This window comes from Podarcis vaucheri, assembly GCF_965113315.1.
Source record: "Podarcis vaucheri genome assembly, chromosome: 12".
Lineage (NCBI taxonomy): Eukaryota > Metazoa > Chordata > Lepidosauria > Squamata > Lacertidae > Podarcis > Podarcis vaucheri.
The window spans coordinates 3,294,185-3,318,176 of NC_138750.1; the positions used below are offsets into that span (position 1 = coordinate 3,294,185).

Below are 23,992 nucleotides of genomic sequence, written 5' to 3' on the forward strand. Positions count from 1 at the left end.
TTCAGAATGGACACATGACAAAAATGTGTAAACAAGCCTGATGCCTTTTGTTATGTATGTGGCTGCTACGCACTTCCTCGTCAAAGACACAATATAACAGCGTTTGTGAGGCATGCCTATAAAAGCTATTTTGAAATTCCCCTGAGCGACCAAGACAAGAAATGGGCTCCGCATAAATGCTTAGAGACTGGACAAAAGGAAAATGGAAGAGTATGCCTTTTGGGGTTCCCATGGATCACACAAGTGACTGCTATTTTTGTCTGGTCAATACGAAGGGTATCGGCAAGAAAAACCGACATGCTGTTGCCTATCCCAGTATTCCTTCAGCATGTGGGACAGCCAAGCTCGAGACAAACACTGGATACAGAAGGAGTGACCCATCTGTGAAACTCTGGAAGCAGGGATGCCAAACATTGTGAATGAACCAATCATCAGCCGAGACAGGATCATTTCCCCTCCACATCAAGCTTGGATTGATGAAACAGTTCGTGAAGGCATTAAATACTGAGGGTAAATGTTTTCTACATATAGTTGCAGCTTTTCCCGCTTTGTCTTTCGAGAAGATCAAAGCAGGTGTGTTCGATGGACCTCAAATTCATGCCCTTGTTCGAGATGAGGAATTCGTCAGGAGGATGAATGGCAAAGAGAAGAAAGCGTGGCAGTCTTTCGTGGCAGTTATCAAAAACTTCCTTGGCAACAAAAAAGCAGACAACTATGAGGTTGTGGTTGAAAAATGTTGCTGGCTTTCCACAATCTTGGGTGCAATATGAGTGTGAAGCTCCATTTCCTGAACAGTCACCTAGATCAATTCCCCAAAAACCCTGGGGCAGTCAGTAATGAACAGGTAGAGCGTTTCCATCAAGACCTGAAGACAATGGAAGAGCGTTATCAAGGGCGAGGGGACAAAACTATGATGTCAGACTACTGTTGGACCATCAAACGAGAATCTCCTGTGCAAGTCCACAAACGCAAGAGCTACAAGTGCAAATTCTTACCTGAATAACAACAGCTTGTAGATACTGTGTACCCCAAGGGAATACATTTTTTTGCATACCTCCAACTGTACATATATATACATATCGTGTTCAATGCTATATGTCACTTACATTTATACTCATATTGTACTACTTCGGCTATGTGTTTAATAAAATATTGAATTCTTGCATTGTGAAAAACAAAGATTATGGTGAAAAGTGAAAAACATGAATTGCAATAAAACCTAGAGCTTACAGAACAAAACCAACTTCAGATATGAAATCAGCACGTCAAAATTAGGTTAGAACAATTGCAGGTGTCAATGCAACAAAAAAATTGTTTCCCAATGAATTGACCTTGTGGACATTCAGCTTTACATACTTGGCAAAAATAAAATAAAAAGAGGGTTGGTATCTGAGAAAAAAAGACTTTGGGCAATCTCACCTGCCATTGTACCCAGTGTTTTTGAACTATATGTGATTTTGGCTTTAGGACAATCCTCAGGATGCAACCCCTGTGTTACATTTGATCTTACTGTACTAATTTTAAAACAATTTGTTCTGCTAGATCAATGCTTCTTCCTCATTCTCCTTGTATTTCAGTTGGCATGGCCCAGCAAACATTGCTGCTAATGACTAAAGACCAAATGCCTAGGCTAGAGGAATCCCAGATATGCTTTCCAGAAGAGCACTCTGTGGTACTAGATGTATCTCCCTAGTGGAGGAACTTTGGGCTAGATAGACGAGGGCAGGAAGCATCTTGGCTTGGCCACAACTTGAACTTGTACCCACAAGGAAAGAGTGATCGGTAAGGTCTGTTTCCCCTGCGAATTTGTGGTCCCATTTCACCTTCTCAACTCGATGCTGACACTCAGGAAGAGCAGCAGGGCAGCTGTAGCATTAGGGGCTTAAAAGTCCTCAGGTGGATCCAGAAATAGGACCAACTGCATAGAACTAGAGACCGTTAGAAAGGAAATGTGGTTGTCGCCATCAGTAATTCTTCTGCAGTTTTCTGTTGAAGCTGTGTGTCTGGGCCTACAACTGCTGAACCAATTATTCTGACTTCCTGTCTTGCTCCTCAATGCATGTTGAGCCCAGAGCAGCTTCTGGCAGCCAAAGCCATCTAGTTTTGCAGGAAGAGTCACCCATTATGCAGTTCTGTGGTGTCATTCAGTTAGCTTGGTGGCAATGATGATGATACAGGCTGGACCCTCCAGCCCTTGGGCAGAAGCATGGAGAAATAATGAACGTTCTGTCTGTCAAGCATTTCAGTTTGCCAGACAGAATGACCATCCTCTCCTCCCTCCATGCGCTGTGCTGGGGTTTCCAGAGCCACTTTCTGGGATGCAGTGGGGGGTGCCCCAGTGCACAAGCAGAAGTCCTTGCTCAGGGCCTTCAATGATAGGGGTCATTAGGCCCTTAGGTATTCCAAATCTGCACCACTGAATTCTGGAGTCACATATTCCAAATCAAATATGGAACACAAAATTCAGAGTTTGATTTTGTGAATTTATCTTTGGATCTCCAACATCAAATTATAAGTCCTAGCAAGAACTAACATTTATTATACAAATATTTCTATTTCCTTCGGCATTTCAGATTGGTTCCAAAGAATGTCATAACAAGAATGTCCTTTTCTGTCTTTGTTGAATATTGTTGAAAACATTAAATTCACATCATCTGAATTTTAAAACCGTATAAACTTTATAACTTTCCCTCCCCCAATTGAACCCTCTCCCCCCGCTTTAAGAGCAGTGACTCCCAAACTGCCTGGATGATCATGTGCGAATCAGGTATGCCCGGAAAGATGAAGCCCCTGTGTGAGATGTTCATCAGAGTTGAGAGGCCCCAAGAAGCACACACCTCAATATCTGCCAGTGTACAGACAGAAAGGCCATCCAAAGTGGTACTGGGATTCCTTGATGCAGTCCATGCTACAGCTGGTGGTTGGGCAGGGGTCCCATAATCATTGCTATCACCCAGAAAATATTGGGCAAAGTAGAAAGGAAAATGTGTTGAGAGGCAATGTTAAGAGCTGCCCTGCCATAGCAAGAAGGATACCTACTGGTCCAGTAACCACACTGGGGCAAGGCCCCAGAGAATCACAGAGTTTGAAGGGACCTGAGAGTCATCGAGTGCAACCCTCTGCAATGCAGGAAACTCTGCTAAACCATCCATGGCAGGCGGCCACCCAACCTCTGCTTAAAAACCTCCAAGGCAGGAGAGCCCCGAATTTCCCGTGGGAGACTGTTCCACCGTCTAACAACCCCTGCTGCCCCAGTAGGGAACTGGGCTTGCAGTCCCCCAGGGCCGACCCTCCCATTAGGCAGGAGCTGGGGGTCCCTTGGTCTGCCTGCTGCTGCTGTATCCCCGCATCTGCACTCAGCACCTCCCTCTCAGCCCCCCCTTACTTCATGGCTGTTTTCCCACCACTGATGCAGCCTCTGGCTGCTGCTCCCCTCCACCCCACAGGCCCACAAGTGCTGCCAGAGAAAGGAGTGAGCCATCTTGCCAGGCTGGGTGGAGCCTGCCGTGGAGGGGGGGAGGCGGCGGTCTCTCTTCTGACTCTTCTTCCTCATCTGGCTGGCACCACAGCAAACGGTCCTGCATCACTCAGTCCATCAGCAGAAGCACAGCAATAAGCAGAGTCCATAACCTCCAACATTTCTCAGACGAAAATAGGGATGTCCCATTCCATAAAGATAATTTTACTATTTATACCCCACACAACTTACTGGGTTGCACCAGCCACTCTGGGCAGCTTCCAACATACCATATTTTTTTCTCACTTTTTCCCTCCTAAAAAGCAAGGGGAAATATGTGTGCGTCTTATGGAGCGAATGCCGGCTGTGCAGCTATCCCAGGAGCCAGAACAGCAAGAGGGATTGCTGCTTTCACTGCGCAGCGATCCCTCTTGCTGTTCTGGCTTCTGAGATTCAGAATATTTTTTTTCTTGTTTTCCTCCTCCAAAAACTAGGTGCGTCTTGTGGTCTGGTGCGTCTTATAGAGCGAAAAATACAGTATATAATAACACTAGAAAATATTAAACATTAAAAAAACTTTCCTATACAGGATTGCCTTCAGATGGCTCAGGGGTTGGATAACTCCATACCCTCCAAGATTTATCCAATGAAAATCAGGACATCCTAAGGAAAAGTGGGACATTCCGGGATCAAATCAGAAACCGGGATGGCTTCTCTAAATCAGGGACGTCCCTGGAAAATAGGGACACGTGGAGGGTCTGAGAGTGTCTCCTCTTCCCACGCACAAGCAAATGCTGCCTGAAGGGAGAGGCTGAAGGAGAGTTGCAGAGCAGTCCGCCCCAAGCGTGGCTCTGCTGGCCCTGTGCTCCTCACCAGACAGAAGTCACCAGGCGGCTAGGAGCATGCAGCACAGCATGTGTGGGCTCTGAGCAAGCCTGCTGCGCACTGAATGTCTTGGCACCACTGCTGCCGTCCCATCTCGTGAGATATAATAATAATAATAATAATAATAATAATAATAATAATAATAATAATAAATAAATAAATAAATAAAAAAACACACCAGACATTAAAAACTTCCCTAAACAGGGCTGCCTTCTGATGTCTTCTATGAGTCAGATAGTTGTTTATTAATTTGCTGTTTGTTTCCTTGACATCTGGTGGGAGGGCGTTCCACAGGGCAGGCAACGCTACCGACATCAGCTGACTTACTTCCAGCCGGGAAGCCATTCCCATTGAGTTCAGCCTGACATGGTTAGCACTGTGTAGTTGGTCGCTTTGCAGTGGGGCAGCTGAAGGCGCCTGATGAAACAATGTCTTGCTGTAAAGAGCTTGAGCCACAATAAACTGGGTAGTTTTCACTGCACCAGAGCAGACTCTTTAAATAGTGACAGGCAGAAATATGAGCCTCTTTCTACTCAGAACATCACATCAGCTCCTCTGGGGTCCGGGAGCTTCCTTTGCGTGGCACATTCAGGATGCCTCCCCTCTCCCCCGCTTGTTGATTAAAGGCAGCATCAGGCCATCTGCACCATGCCTGGGCCAGTCATCATGAGAGGCGCTCATCACAATCAGCTCCTATGTTACGCATTGATTTTCAAGCTAGAAAATGTTTCCTTCACACCACTTTCACTAAACCAACACTGCAATCCTATAGATACTTGTCTGGGAGTAAGCACCACTGAACTCAATGGGACTTACTTGTGAGTAGACTTGCAATTGCTGTTAGAATGTATGGATGACTTTGCCCATGAGCATTAATTTCAAAGGGATTTAACTGTTATTACTCCACTCCCTAGAGTGGCTGGGAAGGCCCAGCCAGATGGGGGGGGGTATAATAAAATTAATTATTATTATTATTTCTGAAGCATATGGAAAAAGTAACATTTAATAGTGGAAGTGAAGTGAAAAGAAATCTGGCTGGCAGCCCAGTTATAGGTTATATTCAACTCATAAATGGGTCCCTCTGATTTTTTACCTCCATTTAAATGTGCATAGAATTCTGGCATACAAATCTAATCATTTCTAATTCTTCTTGCCCAGAAACAGCCACATCCACCTTTAACATGCCTGATGAAGCTTCATTAAATCTTTCGAGTCTATTAAAGGAGTATTTTATTGAGATTAATAATGACACAGCCTACACTATGTTATATCACTAATCAATATTTTCCTGAGGTTTCAAGTGACCTAATTTGGTGAATGCCACTGTTGCATGCTAGATAATAGTGCTAAATGACAGTGTTATATGTGGTTATACTGATGAATTATAGAAACTGTATATAATTATGAGTGACCAGGATATATATGCTGTTTTTCTTTTTTTTTGCAGCTCATGAATGCTAATTTGTCATTCCTCCTCAGTTTAAGATAAAAAAACAATGCAGAGTAGTGTGTGCAATTTAGCATTCAAAAGAAAGGTTGATTCTAATTGTGGCAGAGGAAATAATTAAAATAAAGAACCAAAAATAAAAATAAAAAATCTGTTGCATGCAAGCGAAGATTCGCCTTCTTCCCAAGTGCACACTCCAGGTGCCCAGCAGGGAAAGAGACAAATCTCTCCCCACCAACCACTGTCTTCCTTCCTTACTGCAACTATTTTTTTTACACACACACCTAAAAATTCAAGAACTGTGGCATCACAATTGTACCGTAGCCCTATCAGTGGTTACCAGGTTTCAGAAATTTATAAATGTAGAAGAGGAGGAGGAGTTTGGATTTGATATCCCGCTTTATCACTACCCAAAGGAGTCTCAAAACGGCTCACATTCTCCTTTCCCTTCCTCCCCCACAACAAATGCTCTGTGAGGTGAGTGGGGCTGAGAGACTTCTGAGAAGTGTGACTGGACCAAGGTCACCCAGCAGCTGCATGTGGAGGAGCGGAGACGCGAACCCGGTTACCCAGATTACGAGTCCACCACTCTTAACCACCACACCACTACACTCTCAGGTAACCACCCCTCCACCATTCCTCTCAGCTAGGTGTTGAGGATGTTTATAAGAGGATTGTCCCATTTTATCTCACAGAAAACCTGCAGTGTAGAATAGGCTGAGACACAGAAAGTAGCCCAGGTTTGCCCATTGAGCCCCACAGCCCAGAAGATATTTGCCTGTCAGTTTTTCTGGTCCCAAGTGTGACACTGTATTCACCAGACCACACAGAAGCCCCAAAGCCTCGGAGCAAGTTAATGCTCGGACCAGCTGGTAACACACAAGCTGCCAGGTGTGGACACTTTTGGCCCAGCCATGGAATCTCTGTGCAGGGGTTTTTTTTGTGTTTGCATGGGGGAGGCAGGGGGGAGGAACGACAATGCAAGCAGCAAGCTTCTATGCAGAGGGGGTGTGCAGAGGCTCCATCTGAACGTTCCCCGTTGAAACCTGCAGCTCTGTAACTGGACATGTGGAGGAGGAAAGGTCTGCTACCCAACTCCTGAGTGCAAAATGATATAGAAAAAATGGTCGCCTGCATAGGCATCAGTTTGTTGCAATCTTTGGTTCTCAAATGCTGCCTCTACTCACGCTGATGCCCATAAGGCATTTCCGCCATGCTACTGTCTTTAACTGTTGCCTAAAAGACTCAAGGCAAATAAAAAAAGAAACTGATATGGGCATCAATGTGAATCTGCCTTATCTAATTCACTCTTATCTAATTCACCCTCCATTTGGTCTGCCTTGCAAAAAAAAGAAAAATTAAAATGTAGTTTTCACAAGGATCACAACTTCAAAAATTAATAAAAGAACAGCTTTTTGGATTAGAAAGGTATCTTTGTTGATTGAGAAAGCTGCCATAAAACAAGTTTACATCACTTACTTTCCTTCTTGCTGAAGAACTCTTTATAAAAATCCAAAGCCACAAAAAAGAGGAAAGTAATAAATCGGTTATAATAATTAAAAGTTCCCATCAGGATATGGAAATGGGAAAAGGAAACCAGGTGTATCTTTTCAGGTGAGTCATTAATCCACCAAATGATCGGCATGTTGGGGATTTGCTGTTGCTCATTTCTCTCTGTTTACAACCATTGACAACTCCTGGTTCCCAAACTGGTTAAACATGGCAAACTGTGCCACTTTCCTTAGTGGCAGGCAGACTGGTGGCAGGAGATGCAAATAGGTACAAAAGGACAGAAGGGGCTCAGCGTTAGTTACTGCTGTCACAAATGCACTAGTGGCTTCGTAAAACTGGGGGGCACAGTGATATTCCTCAGTGGGATCTCTGGGTAAATGGAAATGTTCCTTGTTCCTAGAAGAAATGTTGCAGAGCCCTCAAGCATCTTCTGCTGCCCTCAGCTTTCCCATCCAGACCAGCAAAGTGATTCAGAAGGCAGACAGATAGATGCAAAGACATGTATGGTACGATAAAAGATTTCTAAATGAAATTCTCTCCAATTTGCAAAGCTTTTGTAATAAATATAAACAATTTCACTCCCTTCTGTACACAAGAAAAATAAAGTGAGGATTCAGCTAAAAGAGAATAGTAGTCTTTAGTATGTTGAGCTACAGTTATTTTTGATTTCCCCATCATTCTTTCTCCAACGTAGTTGATATAGAAATGTTTCAAAGCTGTGCATACCAAAATTGTGAGCAGATGAATTACATGGAACCACAGCCGTCATAAGCAAAAAACTTTTCACAAGAAATAATTCATTTTTTAAAAATACATAATAAGCAAGAGGCCATACAATCATATATCTTCATTAGGTTGTACTATACAACTTTCCGTAAGGCTTTGTCAGTGTAGAATCTCCTCAATCAGAATTGGGAATTCTTTTTTAAAAATCACCTGCCATTCAAGAGAATCATTGACTAATCCTGTCTACTGCAAAGGAGGGGCCCTTTCCCAAGGTCAGTCAAAGGTGGTTGTTATTGAAGGATGTGGTGATTGCACATTAAAGAAACTTAAAACAGATTCTTGCCTGTTTAACTGCCAAAGGAATCCAAGGATGCTTTTAAGCATATAAAGAGCTATAGTCACGCTGCAAAGAACTCCTCCACATAGAACTGCCATTTCCAATGTTCTTGGGGAAAGTTCTGTTGGTTAAACCAGTTTATAATTCACTAAGCAGAACTCCACTGGTGGAAACTGCATTGTAAGAAACCTCAAGCCACATGCCAGAGCTGAGACAGCACTTTCACTCAACCATAGCTTTCCATCACTTAAAGGTGTATGACTTGGCCCCAGCTTTCTCCATTTTAGAGAGGTGTAAATTTCAGCTGATCTATATGACCCATGTCCCTGAAGAACTGACTTTTGCCTTAGCTGTCTTCCAATTGGCTGAACAGAGATAATGAGAAAGACCTTTAAAGAAAAGACATGCTCTAGGACTTGCAATTCTGCAGCTCTTTCTGCACACAGGACTATTTGATCTCTTAATTTCTGCCTCTCATCTTGGGAGAAAACTGCTTCACAGATATCTTTCAGAACATTGTTCCACTGGGAAATTGTAAAGGAGAAGAGAAGAATTCAGCAGTATGTTGTGTTTTACATGAAATCTCCAAGATCAGTACTTCTGCAGCAGCCTATATATAAGAAACAGAATCAAAAAAGTCTAAAATCTGGTTCTAATTCCCTACTGCAATGCTTATGTCTACATACGTATAGCATCAATATGTCACAGGTGGAACAGATGTGGCATGAGGACTTCAGGTCAGCAGAGTCAAATGGAAAGGTCTTTCTTCAGATCTCAGCAAGAAATTAACTAAGGATTCCTGTGCCTTATGATACTCCTCTCTGACAACTACAAGGATGATAATATGAGGATTTTTAAAAAATTATTGTTACGTACTTTTACACAATCATCATTGTGCTGGCACAGATGGCAGGCAACTGAAACAGGCAAATGTGGTTTTCTCTCAGGTGCTTCCTATGCTCCAGGTTTCTTGCTCTCTGCACGCAGATCTACACTACAAATGTGTACCAGCTTTAATCTTTTTCAACAATCATGTTCTCTCTACCCTCCCCTGAAGAATCCAGAAAACTGTACTTTAGTGAGGAAGCTAAAATTATCTGCTATGGCTAAACTTAAAATTGTGGGAGCCATTGCAGCACGGTTCTGTCCTGCATCAGGCAGTAATACTGGAACCCACCCCTTAAGATGCCAGAATCAGCCCTCCCAGGAACTGGAGCCATTGCAGGAGGGAAAGAACTGCGATATCGATTCCTCAAGCATTTGATATGACTGAGCCATGGTGCAGCAGCTCCCATACAAGGTAGCATCAGATGGGACACTGAGAAATTCCTAGCCTTCCCCACAGTTCCCTGAATTCTCTGGGAGAGGAGGTGACTGTTAAACCATTTTAAATCTATAGTGTAGATTCACCAAAGTGGAAACGTTAAACCATGCATTAAAATAACAATCATTGACACTGTATGTGAGTACAACATCCTTTCTAGGAAATTATCTATGCAAGAATGCTAGAGAAGAACGGTCTCAGGCTTTAGGATTGCTTTGCTGTTCTCAGGAGAGAAGTATTTACATTCTAAAGGGCTTCTAAAAAAAATATAGAAAAGTGGTCCCTGTTTCCACAGGTATTTCTGAACACCTCCGCCACAGACAAAGAAGACAGGTGGTGACTGACAAGTGTGAACCTCTTAAATTATGCTCTTAGTTTAGATGGATACAAGAAGGGCAAATTCACAGTAAACCAATATTAAAAAGGCCTTTTCTGAAATGCTGTGGCAGCTCCAGTCCTAACGGTTGCTCCTCCGGTTGTGCTGATCTTTTTTAAAAACTAGATTTGTTCAAGAGTCTGCAAGAGAGCTCTTTTCTTCTTGCTGTAAAAGTCTTCCCTCCCCCTTTCCCCAAGCCATCGGCTTTTCTTTCTGCTTCCAGTTTCAGATCAGCCACTCCTTTTTGCTCTCGTCAATGGTCTCAGTAAAATTGGGGTCGTTGCTCATAATGGCTGCATCAGCGCTCTCTGCAGATTCTGCCCCCTTGGCTTCGTTGGTGTGGTAAGTTCCCTTGTGGCGGAACATGTAGCGAATGAGGAAGACAAGGGTGCAGAGGATGGTGAAGATCACAACGGCAATGACACCTAACAGAGAGAGAAAGGCGGAAGGTTTCAGATTCAAAAACAAATGAGCAAACAGTTTAGTTTTCATATACTGTCTGATATGACATGGGTACAATATTGTCTCTGCAACCTCTCTCATGGTAACAGAGAAGGCCTCCCGTCTTATTGCTCCATTCTTCACGCATGTCCATTAGCTGGCAAATAGTTCAGCGGGGCTTGTGCGGCTGACACTACAGAGCACTGCACTTCACGCCACAGGGCCTAATTGGGAGAGGCGCTTCATGACACCCTTAATTCTAACTATAGTGTGGCATAGGCATTGGGGATGTATCCTGAATCAACCGGCTCAATTGCTGGCTGATTACTCCATCACAGTTGATCCTGGGTTAAGGATCCCCCCAAGATGCAAATCAAATAGGGCAAACCTGCCAGGTTGTCATTGGGGGAGATCTATGGCCCATTAACCACCATCTGGGCCATTGGACAGAAACCTTCCCCCGCAACGCCTTCACTGGGGTACCCTGAAATTTGAACCTGGATAGCTTACTTTTGCCATCTAGTGTCACATCTGTATGTTGCGCTTTACAACACATTTAAAACATTTTATTTGCAGCTGTATAGCTGAGTCCCCAATGCCTGTTTCTGCCAAACGTTTTGACAGTTGCTATGAGGAAGGCAAAACCCCCAGACAGGCCCAACTTGTCTGCGGGCAAATTCCTCCCTGGCCCCAAACGCAGCGGCAGATTGGCTCCGCAGCAAGGCCCACGTCCCTTCGGACAGAGCAGCAACCCACAGGGCTGGTGGGTGGGGTGCCCAGGGCAGCCAGTTTACATGCTGAATGTAGCAGGATATGCCATCAGAATTCAAACTACCTATCATGTACTGCTTCATAATTAAATGTCTTTATTTCCACTTCTTATTATGCACTCTGTCCTAACAGTTCTGGGAAACTAAGCACAAATATACCGTATTTTTCGCTCCATAGGGCGCACCGGACCATAGGGTGCACCTAGTTTTGGGAGGCGGAAAACAAGAAAAACTTATTCTGAAACCCAGAAGCCAGAACAGCAAGAGGGATCTGGCTTCTGGGATACCGTGTGGCTGTTCTGGCTTCTGGGATAACCGTGCCAAGCCTCTTCAGGGCAGCGGGATGAAGGCTCCCCCTGCCCGAAGAGGCTGCGCAGGGCTAAAGCAGAAGCCAGGACAGGCGCGTCGCTGAAGGGGCGCTGCACCTTCTCTCTCTGCGCAGAGAGGGAGAAGGCGCAGCGCCCTTCAGCGAAGCTGGAGAAGGAACAGAAGGAGACCCTTCTGTTCCTCCTCCGGCTTCGCTTGATAGGCGCGTTGCTCAAGGGGCGCTGCGCCTTCTCCCTCTCTGCGCAGCGCCTCTCCTTCACAGGAGAGGCACTGCGCAGAGATGGAGAAGGCACAGCGCCCTTCAGCGAAGCTGGAGAAGGAACAGAAGGAGACCCTTCTGTTCCTCCTCCGGCTTCGCTGGAAAGGCGCGTCGCTGCGAAGCGGGAGAAGGAACAGGAGACCCTTCTGTGTCCCCTCCGGCTTCGCATGACAGGCACGCCGCTGAAGGGGCGCAGCGCCTTCTCTCTCTCTCTCTCTGCTCAGTGCCTCTCCTTCACAGGAGAGGCGCTGCGCAGAGAGGGAGAAGGCGCAGCGCCCTTCAGCGAAGCTGGAGAAGGAACAGAAGGAGTCCTTTCTATTCCTCCTCCGGCTTCGCTGGAAAGGTGTGTCACTGAAGGGGCGCTGTGCCTTCTCTCTCTCTCTCTCTCTCTCTCTCTCTGTGCAGCGCCTCTCCTTCACAGGAGAGGTGCTGCGCAGAGAGGGAGAAGGCACAGCGCCCTTCAGCGAAGTTGGAGAAGGAACAGAAGGAGACCCTTCTGTTCCTCCTCCGGCTTCGCTGGAAAGGCGCGTCGCTGCGAAGCGGGAGAAGGAACAGGAGACCCTTCTGCTCCTCCTCCGGCTTTGCATGACAGGCACGTCGCTGAAGGGGCGCTGTGCCTTCTCTCTCTCTCTCTCTGCTCAGCGCCTCTCCTTCACAGGAGAGGCGCTGCGCAGAGAGGGAGAAGGCGCAGTGCCCTTCAGCGAAGCTGGAGAAGGAACAGAAGGAGTCCCTTCTGTTCCTCCTGCAGCTTCGCTGGAAAGGCGCGTCGCTGCGAAGCAGGAGAAGGAACAGAAGGAGACCCTTCTGTTCCTCCTCGGGCTTCGCTGGACAGGTACGTCGCTGAAGGGGCGCTGTGCCTTCTCTCTCTCTCTCTCTGCTCAGCGCCTCTCCTTCACAGGAGAGGCGCTGCGCAGAGAGGGAGAAGGCGTAGCACCCTTCAGCGAAGCTGGAGAAGGAACAGAAGGAGACCCTTCTGTTCCTCCTCCAGCTTCGCTGGAAAGGCGCGTCGCTGCGAAGCAGGAGAAGGAACAGAAGGAGACCCTTCTGTTCCTCCTCCGGCTTCGCTTGATAGGCGCGTTGCTCAAGGGGCGCTGCGCCTTCTCCCTCTCTGCGCAGCGCCTCTCCTTCACAGGAGAGGCGCTGCGCAGAGAGGGAGAAGGCGCAGCGCCCTTCAGCGAAGCTGGAGAAGGAGCAGAAGGAGTCCCTTCTATTCCTCCTCCGGCTTCGCTGGAAAGGCGCGTCACTGAAGGGGCGCTGTGCCTTCTCTCTCTCTCTCTCTCTCTCTCTCTCTCTCTCTCTCTCTCTCTCTCTCTCTCTCTCTCTGTGCAGCGCCTCTCCTTCACAGGAGAGGCGCTGCGCAGAGAGGGAGAAGGCACAGCGCCCTTCAGCGAAGTTGGAGAAGGAACAGAAGGAGTCCCTTCTGTTCCTCCTCCGGCTTCGCTGGAAAGGCGCGTCGCTGCGAAGCGGGAGAAGGAACAGGAGACCCTTCTGTGTCCCCTCCGGCTTCGCATGACAGGCGCGCCGCTCAAGGGCGCTGCGCCTTCTCTCTCTCTCTCTCTCTCTCTCTCTCTGTCTCTGCGCAGTGCCTCTCCTTCACAGGAGAGAGGCGCTGCGCAGAGAGGGAGAAGGCGTAGCGCCCTTCAGCGAAGCTGGAGAAGGAACAGAAGGAGTCCCTTCTGTTCCTCCTCCGGCTTCGCTGGAAAGGCGCGTCGCTGCGAAGCGGGAGAAGGAACAGGAGACCCTTCTGCTCCTCCTCCGGCTTTGCATGACAGGCACGTCGCTGAAGGGGCGCTGTGCCTTCTCTCTCTCTGCTCAGCGCCTCTCCTTCACAGGAGAGGCGCTGCGCAGAGAGGGAGAAGGCGTAGCACCCTTCAGCGAAGCTGGAGAAGGAACAGAAGGAGACCCTTCTGTTCCTCCTCCGGCTTCGCTGGAAAGGCGCGTCGCTGCGAAACGGGAGAAGGAACAGAAGGAGACCCTTCTGTTCCTCCTCCGGCTTCCAGGTCAGGCGCCTCGCGGCGAAGCCGAGGATCCTGCATTCGCTCCATAGGACGCACACACATTTCCCCTTCATTTTTGGAGGGGAAAAAGTGCGTCCTATGGAGCGAAAAATACGGTAGTTGAAAATTCTTTTCTCTTTGCTAGCTTAGCCTTGGAAATTATATGTGTGTTTTAAATTAGGTATTTAAAAAGATACTTGCAAACATCGCATCTTATCAGCATAGAAATCAACATTCCCTTCTGAAAGGCAGGACATGTACTTACTTACCTCCAATAATAGCTGAATTCCTGTTAACACCACCTCCAATCACTTGACCATTGTAAGGAAGATCAGCACCTGGTGCACAAGAAAAAGCACGAATTATTATTTACACCATGTCCTTTAGATATTTAGCCCCTCACTTTAAAATACCCGTGCTTTCCCTCTTCTTTTAAAGCCAATTTACAGGTGAAACTCGGAAAATTAGAATATTGTGGAAAAGTTCCTTTATTTCAGTAATTCAACTCAAAAAGTGAAACTAATATATGAGATAGACTCATGACATTCAAAGCAAAATATGTCAAGCCTTTATTTGTTATAATTGTGATGTTTATGGCGTACAGCTGATGAAAACCCCAAATTAACGATCTCAGAAAATTAGAATATTAAATGAAATCAGCAAAACAAGGACTGCAAATAGAGAAATATTGGGCCTCTGAGAAGTAGAAGCATGCACATGTACTCAGTACTTGGTTTGGGATCCTTTTGCATCAATTACTGCCTCAATGTGGCGTGGCATGGATGCTATCAGCTTGTGGCACTGCTGAGGTGTTATGGAAGACCAGGATGCTTCAATAGCAGCCTTCAGCTCTTCTGCATTGCTTGGTCTCATGTCTTTCATCTTTCTCTTGGCAATGCCCCATAGATTCTCTATGGGGTTCAGGTCAGGCGGGTTTGCTGGCCAATCAAGCACAGTAATCTCATGTCCATTGAACCAGGTTTTGGTACTTTTGGCAGTGTGGGCAGGTGCCAAAGTCCTGCTGGAAAATGAAGTCAGCATCCCCATAAAGCTCGTCTGCGCAAGGAAGCATGAAGTGCTCCAAAATCTCTTGGTAGATGGCTGCGTTGACCCTGGACTAAATGAAGCACAGTGGACCAACACCAGCTGATGACATGGCTCCCCAAATCAACACAGACTGTGGAAACTTCACACTGGACTTCAAGCATCTGGCATTGTGTGCCTCCCCATTGTTCCTCCAGACTCTGGGTCCTTGGTTTCCAAATGAGATGCAAAAGCTGCTCTCATCAGAAAAGAGATTTGGGGAGCCATGTCATGGCTGGAAGTGGGGGGAGATTGCTCAGTTGTTGAGCTTTTTTTTGGGGGGGGGCAGAGTTTGTGCCGCGCTTAATTACGATTGATGCCTGCTGCAGCGGAGGGACCTAGCGATGGGGGCAGTGGGTGATGACATTCCTTGACCAATCAATTTAATGCCACAATCGACAAGGATCATCTGCGATTGACCGCGATCACCCTGGGGATCTCACTGTCCATCGCGGTCGATCAGTTGAACATGTCTGATCTACATGAAACTGCTGGGTGGGGGTATCCGGAGGTTTGGAGTATGTTGTCAGCAGTATGCGGATGACACTCAGCTCTATTTCTCCTTTGCATCTGCAGGTGAGGCAGTGGAAGTGCTGGACCGTTGTCTTGCCTCGGTAATGGACTGGATGAGAGCCAACAAAGTGAAGCTCAATCCATATCAGACTGAGGCACTGTTAGTGGGTGGTTCCCTAGATCAGAGGGGTGGGAGGTCGCCTGCTTGATGGGGTTACACTTCCTCTGAAGGAAAGTGGTTCGTAGCTTGGGGGTCCTTCCTGGATCCTTTGCTGTCGCTTGAGGCTCAGGTGGCTGCAGTGGCCCAGAGTGTCTTCTATCAGCTTCAGCTGGTGGTCCAGCTATGCCCCTATCTGGACACGGATAGCCTAGCCACTGCTGTCTGTGCTCTGGTAACTTCAAAGCTAGATTACTGCAATGCATTATATGTAGGGCTGCCTCTGAAGATGGTTCAGAAACTTCAGCTGGTGGAGAATTCAGCAGCCAGGTTGCTCACCAGAGCGAGATGGTTTGAGCATCTTACACTGATCCTGGTCCAACTGCACTGGCTACCAAACAGTTTCCGCGCCCAATTCAAAATGCTGGTTTTGACCTATAAAGCCTTAAATGGTTCAGGACCACAATGCCTGATGGACTCTCTCTTTCCATATGAACCTAACTGGACCTTGAAATCATCTTCCGAGGCCCTTCTTCGTGTGCCTCCGCCTCGAGAGGTCCGGAGGGTGGCAACACGGGAACGGGCCTTCTCTGCAGTGGCTCCCCGTCTGTGGAAGGCTCTCCCCATGGAAGTTCGCCTGGCACCTACATTATACACCTTTAGGCGCCAGGCAAAAATGTTCCCCTTTAACCAGGCCTTTGGTTGAACTTATTGACATCCAACACCCTTTTAGAATGTGGTTCTTTTTTTTGGAGGGGGGTTATTGGGTTATTGCTTTTGGTTTGATTTTATATGTTGTGGTCCTCCGGGTATAGGGCAGTGTATAAGTTGAATAAAAATATAAAATTAGAAAGGCTGAAAATTAAAGGTTTTATTGAGGAACACTGAGGAACTAACTAATGCTTGGTTAAGAGCCTTGTCTATGAACCAAGAAATCCCTGATTAAAATCTCAGCTCAACAAATAGCTCCCTGGGTGGGGTCTTAGGTTAGCCATTATATTAATACCACCATTTCCCTAAATAATAAAATAATACCTAAATAATACTCCCAGGACTACTCAGGACAGAGTTCATTTATTCATTCATTTACAAATGTATAATCTGCACTTCCATAAAAAAATACAGCAAGGCAGAATGCAACATATAAAAATAAATCAACAAAGATATCAATAAAAGCACAAATAAATTCTTATTGTGCTAAGGAAACAATGTTTTAAAGGCCTGTTTAAACAGGCATTTGTTACAAATGAGACTCTGGGCAGATGTTTCCCTATTATTGGATTAAAATGCAGCAGAGCTATCGGGAACCAGAAAAAAAAAGACCTCAAGTACCATATCTGGCTTGGAGGCCATTAGTCTGACCTGGACGACACTTCATAGGAACATGTCTCACTGCACATTTTACAGTGGCACAAACAGGATTCACCTTATGGAAATAACAGCAGGATAAAATGACCATGAGAATCTGATCTAGTGTTCTGGAAATTAGAATCCTAACCAAAGGAATAGAGCAAAATCACAAAAATTGGAGATAAACTATAGCCGTTTCTTCAGAGCCATCTGTTCAAAGTGAAACTTTAAAACAGAGCACACCTTTTTGAGTCAACCTCCATCTTTCTGTCAGCAATTCCTCCTTGTTTCTTTTCTCTGACACTCCACAGGTGTCAAAACTCTGCTTGCCCAATCCCTAGCTTGATGCAGCTCACAAAACATGGCAATCTGCTAAGCTCCTCATCAAAACTTGTTCTGTTGCAGAAAACGTCAGTGTTTCTGGGATTATATTTGCAGCCTTGCTCCAGACAGGGGCTTGGGGGAAGAGGGAAACAAATGCTCCCTATTCTGCCTGTTCTTTGCTCTGTTATCAGACTTGCCTTCTAGACATGCCTATTGCACACTGGCAGCCACCTTCCCAACTGTCAACAGCTTCCTGGCTAATTGCTTGGCTGTCCCTGCTCAGCCCAGCTCAGGATACTTGCAACAGGCAGGAAAAATATGAACCCAGTTCTCCTACTATGCCAAACTGGATCTCCTTTTTATCTACGGCATGCCAATTTCCACAATTATTTTCCATACATGCTTCAACTCCTGTTCAGATTGCGTTTTACCATGTCTTTATAGAGGAATCCTAGCAGGAGCTTTGCGGGGAGGATGGAGTGCTGGGTCATAGAATCATAGAATCATAGAGTTGGAAGAGACCACAAGGGCCATCGAGTCCAACCCCCTGCCAAGCAGGAAACACCATCAGAGCACTCCTGACATATGGTTGTCAAGCCTCTGCTTAAAGACCTCCAAAGTAGGAGACTCCACCACACTCCTTGGCAGAAAATTCCACTGTCGAACAGCTCTTACTGTCAGGAAGTTCTTCCTAATGTTTAGGTGGAATCTTCTTTCTTGTAGTTTGGATCCATTGCTCCGTGTCCGCTTCTCTGGAGCAGCAGAAAACAACCTTTCTCCCTCCTCTATGTGACATCCTTTTATATATTTGAACATGGCTATCATATCACCCCTTAACCTCCTCTTCTCCAGGCTAAACATGCCCAGCTCCCTTAGCTCTGGGTCCTCTGTCACACCTGAGGTCCTGCTGCCTTGGGAGGCTATGCCCCTTTTCCATAGGCAGAGAGGGGCCTGTGTGCCATCCTAATCTCACCCCCCCGGCACCAACGCCAGGTGTTATGATTGAACCCTCAGTTTCACTAATTTTGATATTTGCAGGTCATATAAGTCCCCATCTGGACACACACATCACTATGTAAACTCAAAATCCATACACACCAGCTGTGTTTTGCTCTCATGTGCCCCACATGTCAGCAACTCCCAATGGTGGTGGCCTGACACCCTCTCCTCGGAGCCTGGCTCTCGTGACCACCAGAAGCACCAACCAGCCAAGAAGGTAACGGACTCAGGGCAAACTGTTGGCCATGAACAAACCGTCACCCTCAGACAAAGCAAAGTGCAAACTGATTTAAGTCAGGATCTTGTAGTTCTGAAGTGAGTGCTCCAGGCAGTCTTGGGTCTTAAAGCCAGTATGACATCAAGTAACATATTTTTTAAAGTTTAGGTTCTGAACTGAGGTTATTTTATTTTTATTTTTGAGAGCTAAGTGCTTGTCAGTCCTCCCAGTGGCTGAACATTAACTGGCCAACCCTCTGGAAGACAGGAACAGATTTACTTCTTGCAGAGCAACTGGGTGGAATATTGGCTGTCTGTTTCCCTTTTCATCTCTGGAAGTGAATGGACCATAACTTTACTTTCTTGAAACGTGACAAATGAATGGGGGCAGGGAATATCAGTAAGGGGCCCTGGCCGGCCACAGCTTCTGCCCTGGAAGTCACAATGCAGTAGATGTTCGTGCATAGCCAACAATGTTGTACATCAAATTTTCAAAGTGATATAGAGCACATTGTTCATATAGCGCACCCCCTTTCTCCTTCTGGTATTGTATTTCACAACCTTGCTGCTTGCCTAGCTTGACCACAGAGAAGGATGGCTGATATACTGGTTATGCTTGCTTAAGTTATTGCCTCCAATAGAGTTTTATGAGCAGAGCTTACAATTCACCTGTTAAGGAGAGAAGAGCAAGCCCTCTTCACAATTAATGCAGAATATGAAATATGGCAGTGCTCTCCAAGGAACTGTAAAGCTGAATACTCACCAAACTCGAACACAAAGATACACAGTCACCAGTAATGGGCCCAAAGGATTGCCTGCTTTGGTGGCAGGAAAATGCTTTTATGGGAACGTTGTGCACATGAATCAGTTTCCAATGACAGGCCTTCTAGATGAGTGCTTCATGTAAGATATATGAAAGTGGTCATCAGCTTCCTTCTCTCACTGATCACAGCTGCAGTTTACACACTTGGTCTCTTCATGAAGGAGTGAGCTGTGCACAAAGGCAGTCCATGGAGGGCCACTGCACACGCAGCGCAGGGCAAATCCAGGTTGCCCATCAAGTGTATGTCAGCAGGGAGTAAGTTGCACCCAATCCTGTAGACCTGACAGCTGTACTTCTGGGGGGCACATTTGGTGTGGGGAGCTGGATCACCTTCCATGGGCCATTTTGACAAATGGGCAGGGAAGTCATATGGTATAGGGTGATCACAGTCCCCTTGTTTCTTTCTAACTCCAGCTTTAATAATAAAAACAAACTAGGACTGCAAAGGAAGATTCTTTTGCAAGGCATGGTTGCAAAAGATAAATTTTGTGCTGCTTTCAGCAGGGATTAGCTGTATTCAGGAGTTTCTCTTGCAATCTCTCCCAAGTGCAGTCAATCCCAGAAGGGCTTGCAGTCAAGGCTGAAAGCAAGTCCCGCTTGTGGGAGGGTTCAGCTGCACTGCAGACTTCTCAAATGGAACAAATCCTCGTGGGACTTGTACTTGGTGCCAGATTTAAAGCTGCCAAATAGAATTTAATGTAGGTGGGACTGGGGAAAAGTGTGTCTACTCCCCCCCAAAAAGCACAAATGGTAGCAAAGAGAAGAGGCCGTGCTGCTTATGTAGTATGTAGTACAGTGGTACCTAGCGTTACATACGCTTCAGGTTACATACGCTTCAGGTTACAGACTCCGCTAACCTAGCAATAGTACCTCGGGTTAAGAACTTTGCTTCAGGATGAGAACAGAAATCGCACAGCGGCAGCAGGAGGCCCCATTAGCTAAAGTGGTGCTTCAGGTTAAGAACAGTTTCAGGTTAAGAACAGACCTCCAGAACGAATTAAGTTCTTAACCTGAGGTACCACTGTACAGGCACCCCCAACCTGTGGCCCTCCCGTTGCCCACGCAGACGTCCTTCCAGGCCAAATCAAGCATTTGATGCTGGAGGAAGTTTTATGCTCCACTGCCTTACGGTGCAGACAGGTTTAAGTAAATTAAATTTTGCACCAGGAGTAAAACCCAAAATAGGGCAGGGTCTTCTGTCTTTAATGCTCAAGTTTTTTCAACCCCCTGGCAGACTCAGGTAGTCCCCGCACACAGGAGGGATACACTGCAATGGTTTGTTGCAAGGTCCCACTTATTAAGAATATTTAATTAAAATAACACAAACAGAAATGGAAATAAAGTATACAGCTGGATGCGGCCATTAACATTTGAATTCCAATGAGGAATCCACTTTCCCACAAGAATGAGTTCTGTTTCGTGTTTCTTTTGAGCAAGTGATGGGCACACTAAGACTTGAACTGTAACAAAGCCATTTTGGGGGACAAATAAAATCCCTGCCAGCAGCCCCTCCAAGTGTCCCTGTTTTCCAGGGATGTCCCTGATTTAGAGAAGCCATCCCGGTTTTTGATTTGATCTCAGAATGTCCTTCTTTTCCTTAGGCTGTCCCTATTTTCATTGGAGAAACATTGGAGGGGATGGAGTTATCCAACCCCCTAAACCATCTGAAGGCAGCTCTGTATAGGGAAGTTTTTTTTAATGTTTCATGTTTTTATAAATGTTGGAAGCTGTCCAGAGTGGCTGGTGCAACCCAGTAAGATGTGTGGGGTATAAGTAGTAAAATTATCATTATGGAATGGGATGTCCCTATATTCGTCTGAGAAATGTTGGAGGGGATGTGCCAGTGAATTTAGTGGCAGAATACTAACTCTCTCTACTAATCTCTCTTCAGGCACATATATTTATATATTGCTTCTATTTATTTTAAATATACCCAGATTTCCAGAGGACCAAAGTAACTCAATTTCAGAAGGCTTGAAACAGCGGTTAGAGAAAGTGGCTGCCCCCCCCCCCCCCGTTATAGCGTGTGAGAGAGAGGGCAAGGGAGACTCAGAGAAGCCCCAAGGAAACAGCTATTACCCTGCCTTCTCCACACAGGCAGAATTTCTAGGAACAATCCTTTCCATGGGAGAGCAGCGCCTGCCTTTGCTTCTCCTCATCTTCCTGCTGCTCCATGGCATTAAAATTCTGCTCAGGGCTGCGCAGAGCAGCTTGAAATGCCCGGGTCTCTCAGGGAGAGCTGCTAGAATTTACGGCTTTGGCCGGCAGCTGAGCCTCAAATGTCTGCAGCTTCTGATGAAGTGTCTGGGTGGAGTATATATTGCCATTAAGTTGGGCAGGAGGAGAAAGGGTGTGTTGCATCCAAGAACCAGGCAAGATTGAAGCTCTCTTTCCCTCTCCTTTCCATTAGGGAAGATTTATGGGAAATTCAAGCGCCATCATTAAGTTATTTGGGATCCAAAGAACAGAGCTGCTAAAGCTGCGCCAGATGAAAAGAAATTGGGGCCAACCACTCATTAAATAATTGTAAGTTGATTCAACTCTTGCTTTTAAGGCAATTAATTAAATGGAGCTATTGCAAACTTTTCAGCACATATGCGCTTATGCTATACTGGATGGTATATGAAGGAGGAATGTAGAAAACTGCCTTATCCCAAAGGAGACCCCTGGGTCCGTCCATGTGCTCTGCTGACTGGCAGCAACACCCAGGAATGATTTCGGGAATTGGCCTGAAGGTTTTCTGTGTGCACAGCATGCACTATTGTGCATTATGCTCATTTTAGTAGGGCAGTTGGTGTTCACAGCTGTTTGTGGCTGTGATCCATCTTGGCTTTAACTTTTATTGAAATTTTATTTTGAGTTTTATAAATTACATTAACTATCCAGAGAGCAAGTGAAATACTAGTGAAATAAATAAATAAATAGGATCCATGGATGTGTTCCACCTTAATTCTCTGGTATCTAATTATTTCTACCCAGGGCTGCCAACATTCAGGACAGTTTAGCACAGAACATGGCTGTGGCTGACATCTGTCTGTCTCTGGAGACAATGGAGGAAAGTGCCATTGGGCTTATGAAATAACTGGGCCCAAACTGGATGTCCTGCTTGGTTTCTTGCAGCAGAAGACTCACGTGGAGGAAGGGGCAGGGCTGTCACACATGAGGAAAACCATGAGGAGGAAAAGCTAAGCTCCTTCTACCACATGTGTCTTTTGCAGCACATTATTATGGCTGCATTTTTTTAAAAAAAAAACCAAAGATGATGATCATGACGATGGCGATCTATTCCCACCCCCAGCAAGTGCCTTTACCTTGTTCTGCGGCAGAACCGCCCCCCCCCACACACATGCAGTTCATAAGGAAATATATGCTTCCTCAGGTATGTACTAAATTAACTGTAATGCCAAGTATTGTGGGAAAGGACCACAGTTCAGTGGCCTACAGCATGTCACTGATTCAATTGCCAACATCTCCAGCGAAAATGATCGGGTGGAAGATGTCTGCCTGAGACGTTGGAGGGATACTGCCAATCAGATTAGGCAACGCTAGGCTAGAAGCAGAGCTATTTATTTTTTATCTTTATTTATTTCACTTATATGCCGCTTTATCAAAAGATCCCAGAATGGTGTGTAACATTAAAAACACATTATAGATAATCAATGGTGAAAACATAATAAAAAGCATACAGGCAGACAGCCTAGTAATAAAATAAGTCTTCTCTCTAAGCTGCTTCACCTGAACATGCTTCGATTTTTGCACTTGAGAAAACAATAAATGCAGCTACTCCTTTGGAAACTGAAACCTCTAATAGTCTGTATGTGCTGGTTGCTTAAACCATGGGCTGAAGAGGCTGCAGTGAGGTTGCTATCTATGTGGAAAGCAGAATCAGTTATTTTTGCTCTCTACATATTTAGCAGTCTTTCTTTTTTTATTTCTTGGTGCAGTGTGTCTTTCACTCAAGTTTGTATACTGTATTCCTACACGAAAATAGGCAGACAAAGAAGTTAAGGATAGGATAAATTTGTTTTTTTTTTAAAAAAAGTATAGTTATTTTAAGAACAGCTATGGGAAATTTTGCATTGGTGTGTCTTTGAAATCTCTGTGTTTTCTACTCCATAAACAACAAAAACAATTGTGTGCTTGTATGCGATTTCCTGATGGTTTTGAATTTGATGACAATTAAAATCTACATGTAAAACCAATTATTATTTTAACTCATGATTCCTTTGCCTCCTCTACCTAAACACAGGGCGCAGGTGGGGTTCTGAAGGGAAGAGAGAGGCTGCTTGGCCCTTCCTACATCTTTGGAAAGGAAGAGGGACTGGCTGAGTCCTGCCGCTCCATCGCCGGCAGGAAAAGTCACCAGAGCCACAGGGAAAGGGGGGCAATTACAAAACAATATCATGCTTTGAGATAACCATTTGGCACTGCAGCAGAATATGAACATGGTCACAGAAGCCGTATTTATAAGGTCAAAATAGATGTTATCTCTGGAAATGTGAGGCTTCAGCCCTGAGAGAACAGGGAATTTGGGGTGGAGATCCAGGGGCGCCTTACCCATAGAGGTTAGTGGCTCAGGGCACCATGTTCTGGAGGGTGCCAGGGAAGAGGCGGAGGCTGGACACGGGGTCTCCTGGCATCGGCTCACCGCTCTCGCCTGCCGCACCGC

At 45.8% G+C, this 23,992-nt stretch overlaps 1 protein-coding gene across 1 annotated transcript in view; it reads right to left on the reverse strand.

Annotated features, from left to right (window-relative positions):
* Window positions 1-7,919: 7,919 nt before the first annotated feature.
* Window positions 7,920-23,992, reverse strand: part of CNTNAP2 (contactin associated protein 2) — a 1,119,417-nt gene continuing 1,103,344 nt past the window's right edge. Inside the window, exons 23-24 of the mRNA XM_082192749.1 lie at window positions 14,128-14,196; window positions 7,920-10,489 (exon numbers count right to left, since the gene is read on the reverse strand). Coding sequence (XP_082048875.1) covers window positions 10,290-10,489; window positions 14,128-14,196 — 269 coding nt within the window. The 3' untranslated portion in view covers window positions 7,920-10,289. The remainder of the gene's footprint in view (window positions 10,490-14,127; window positions 14,197-23,992) is intronic.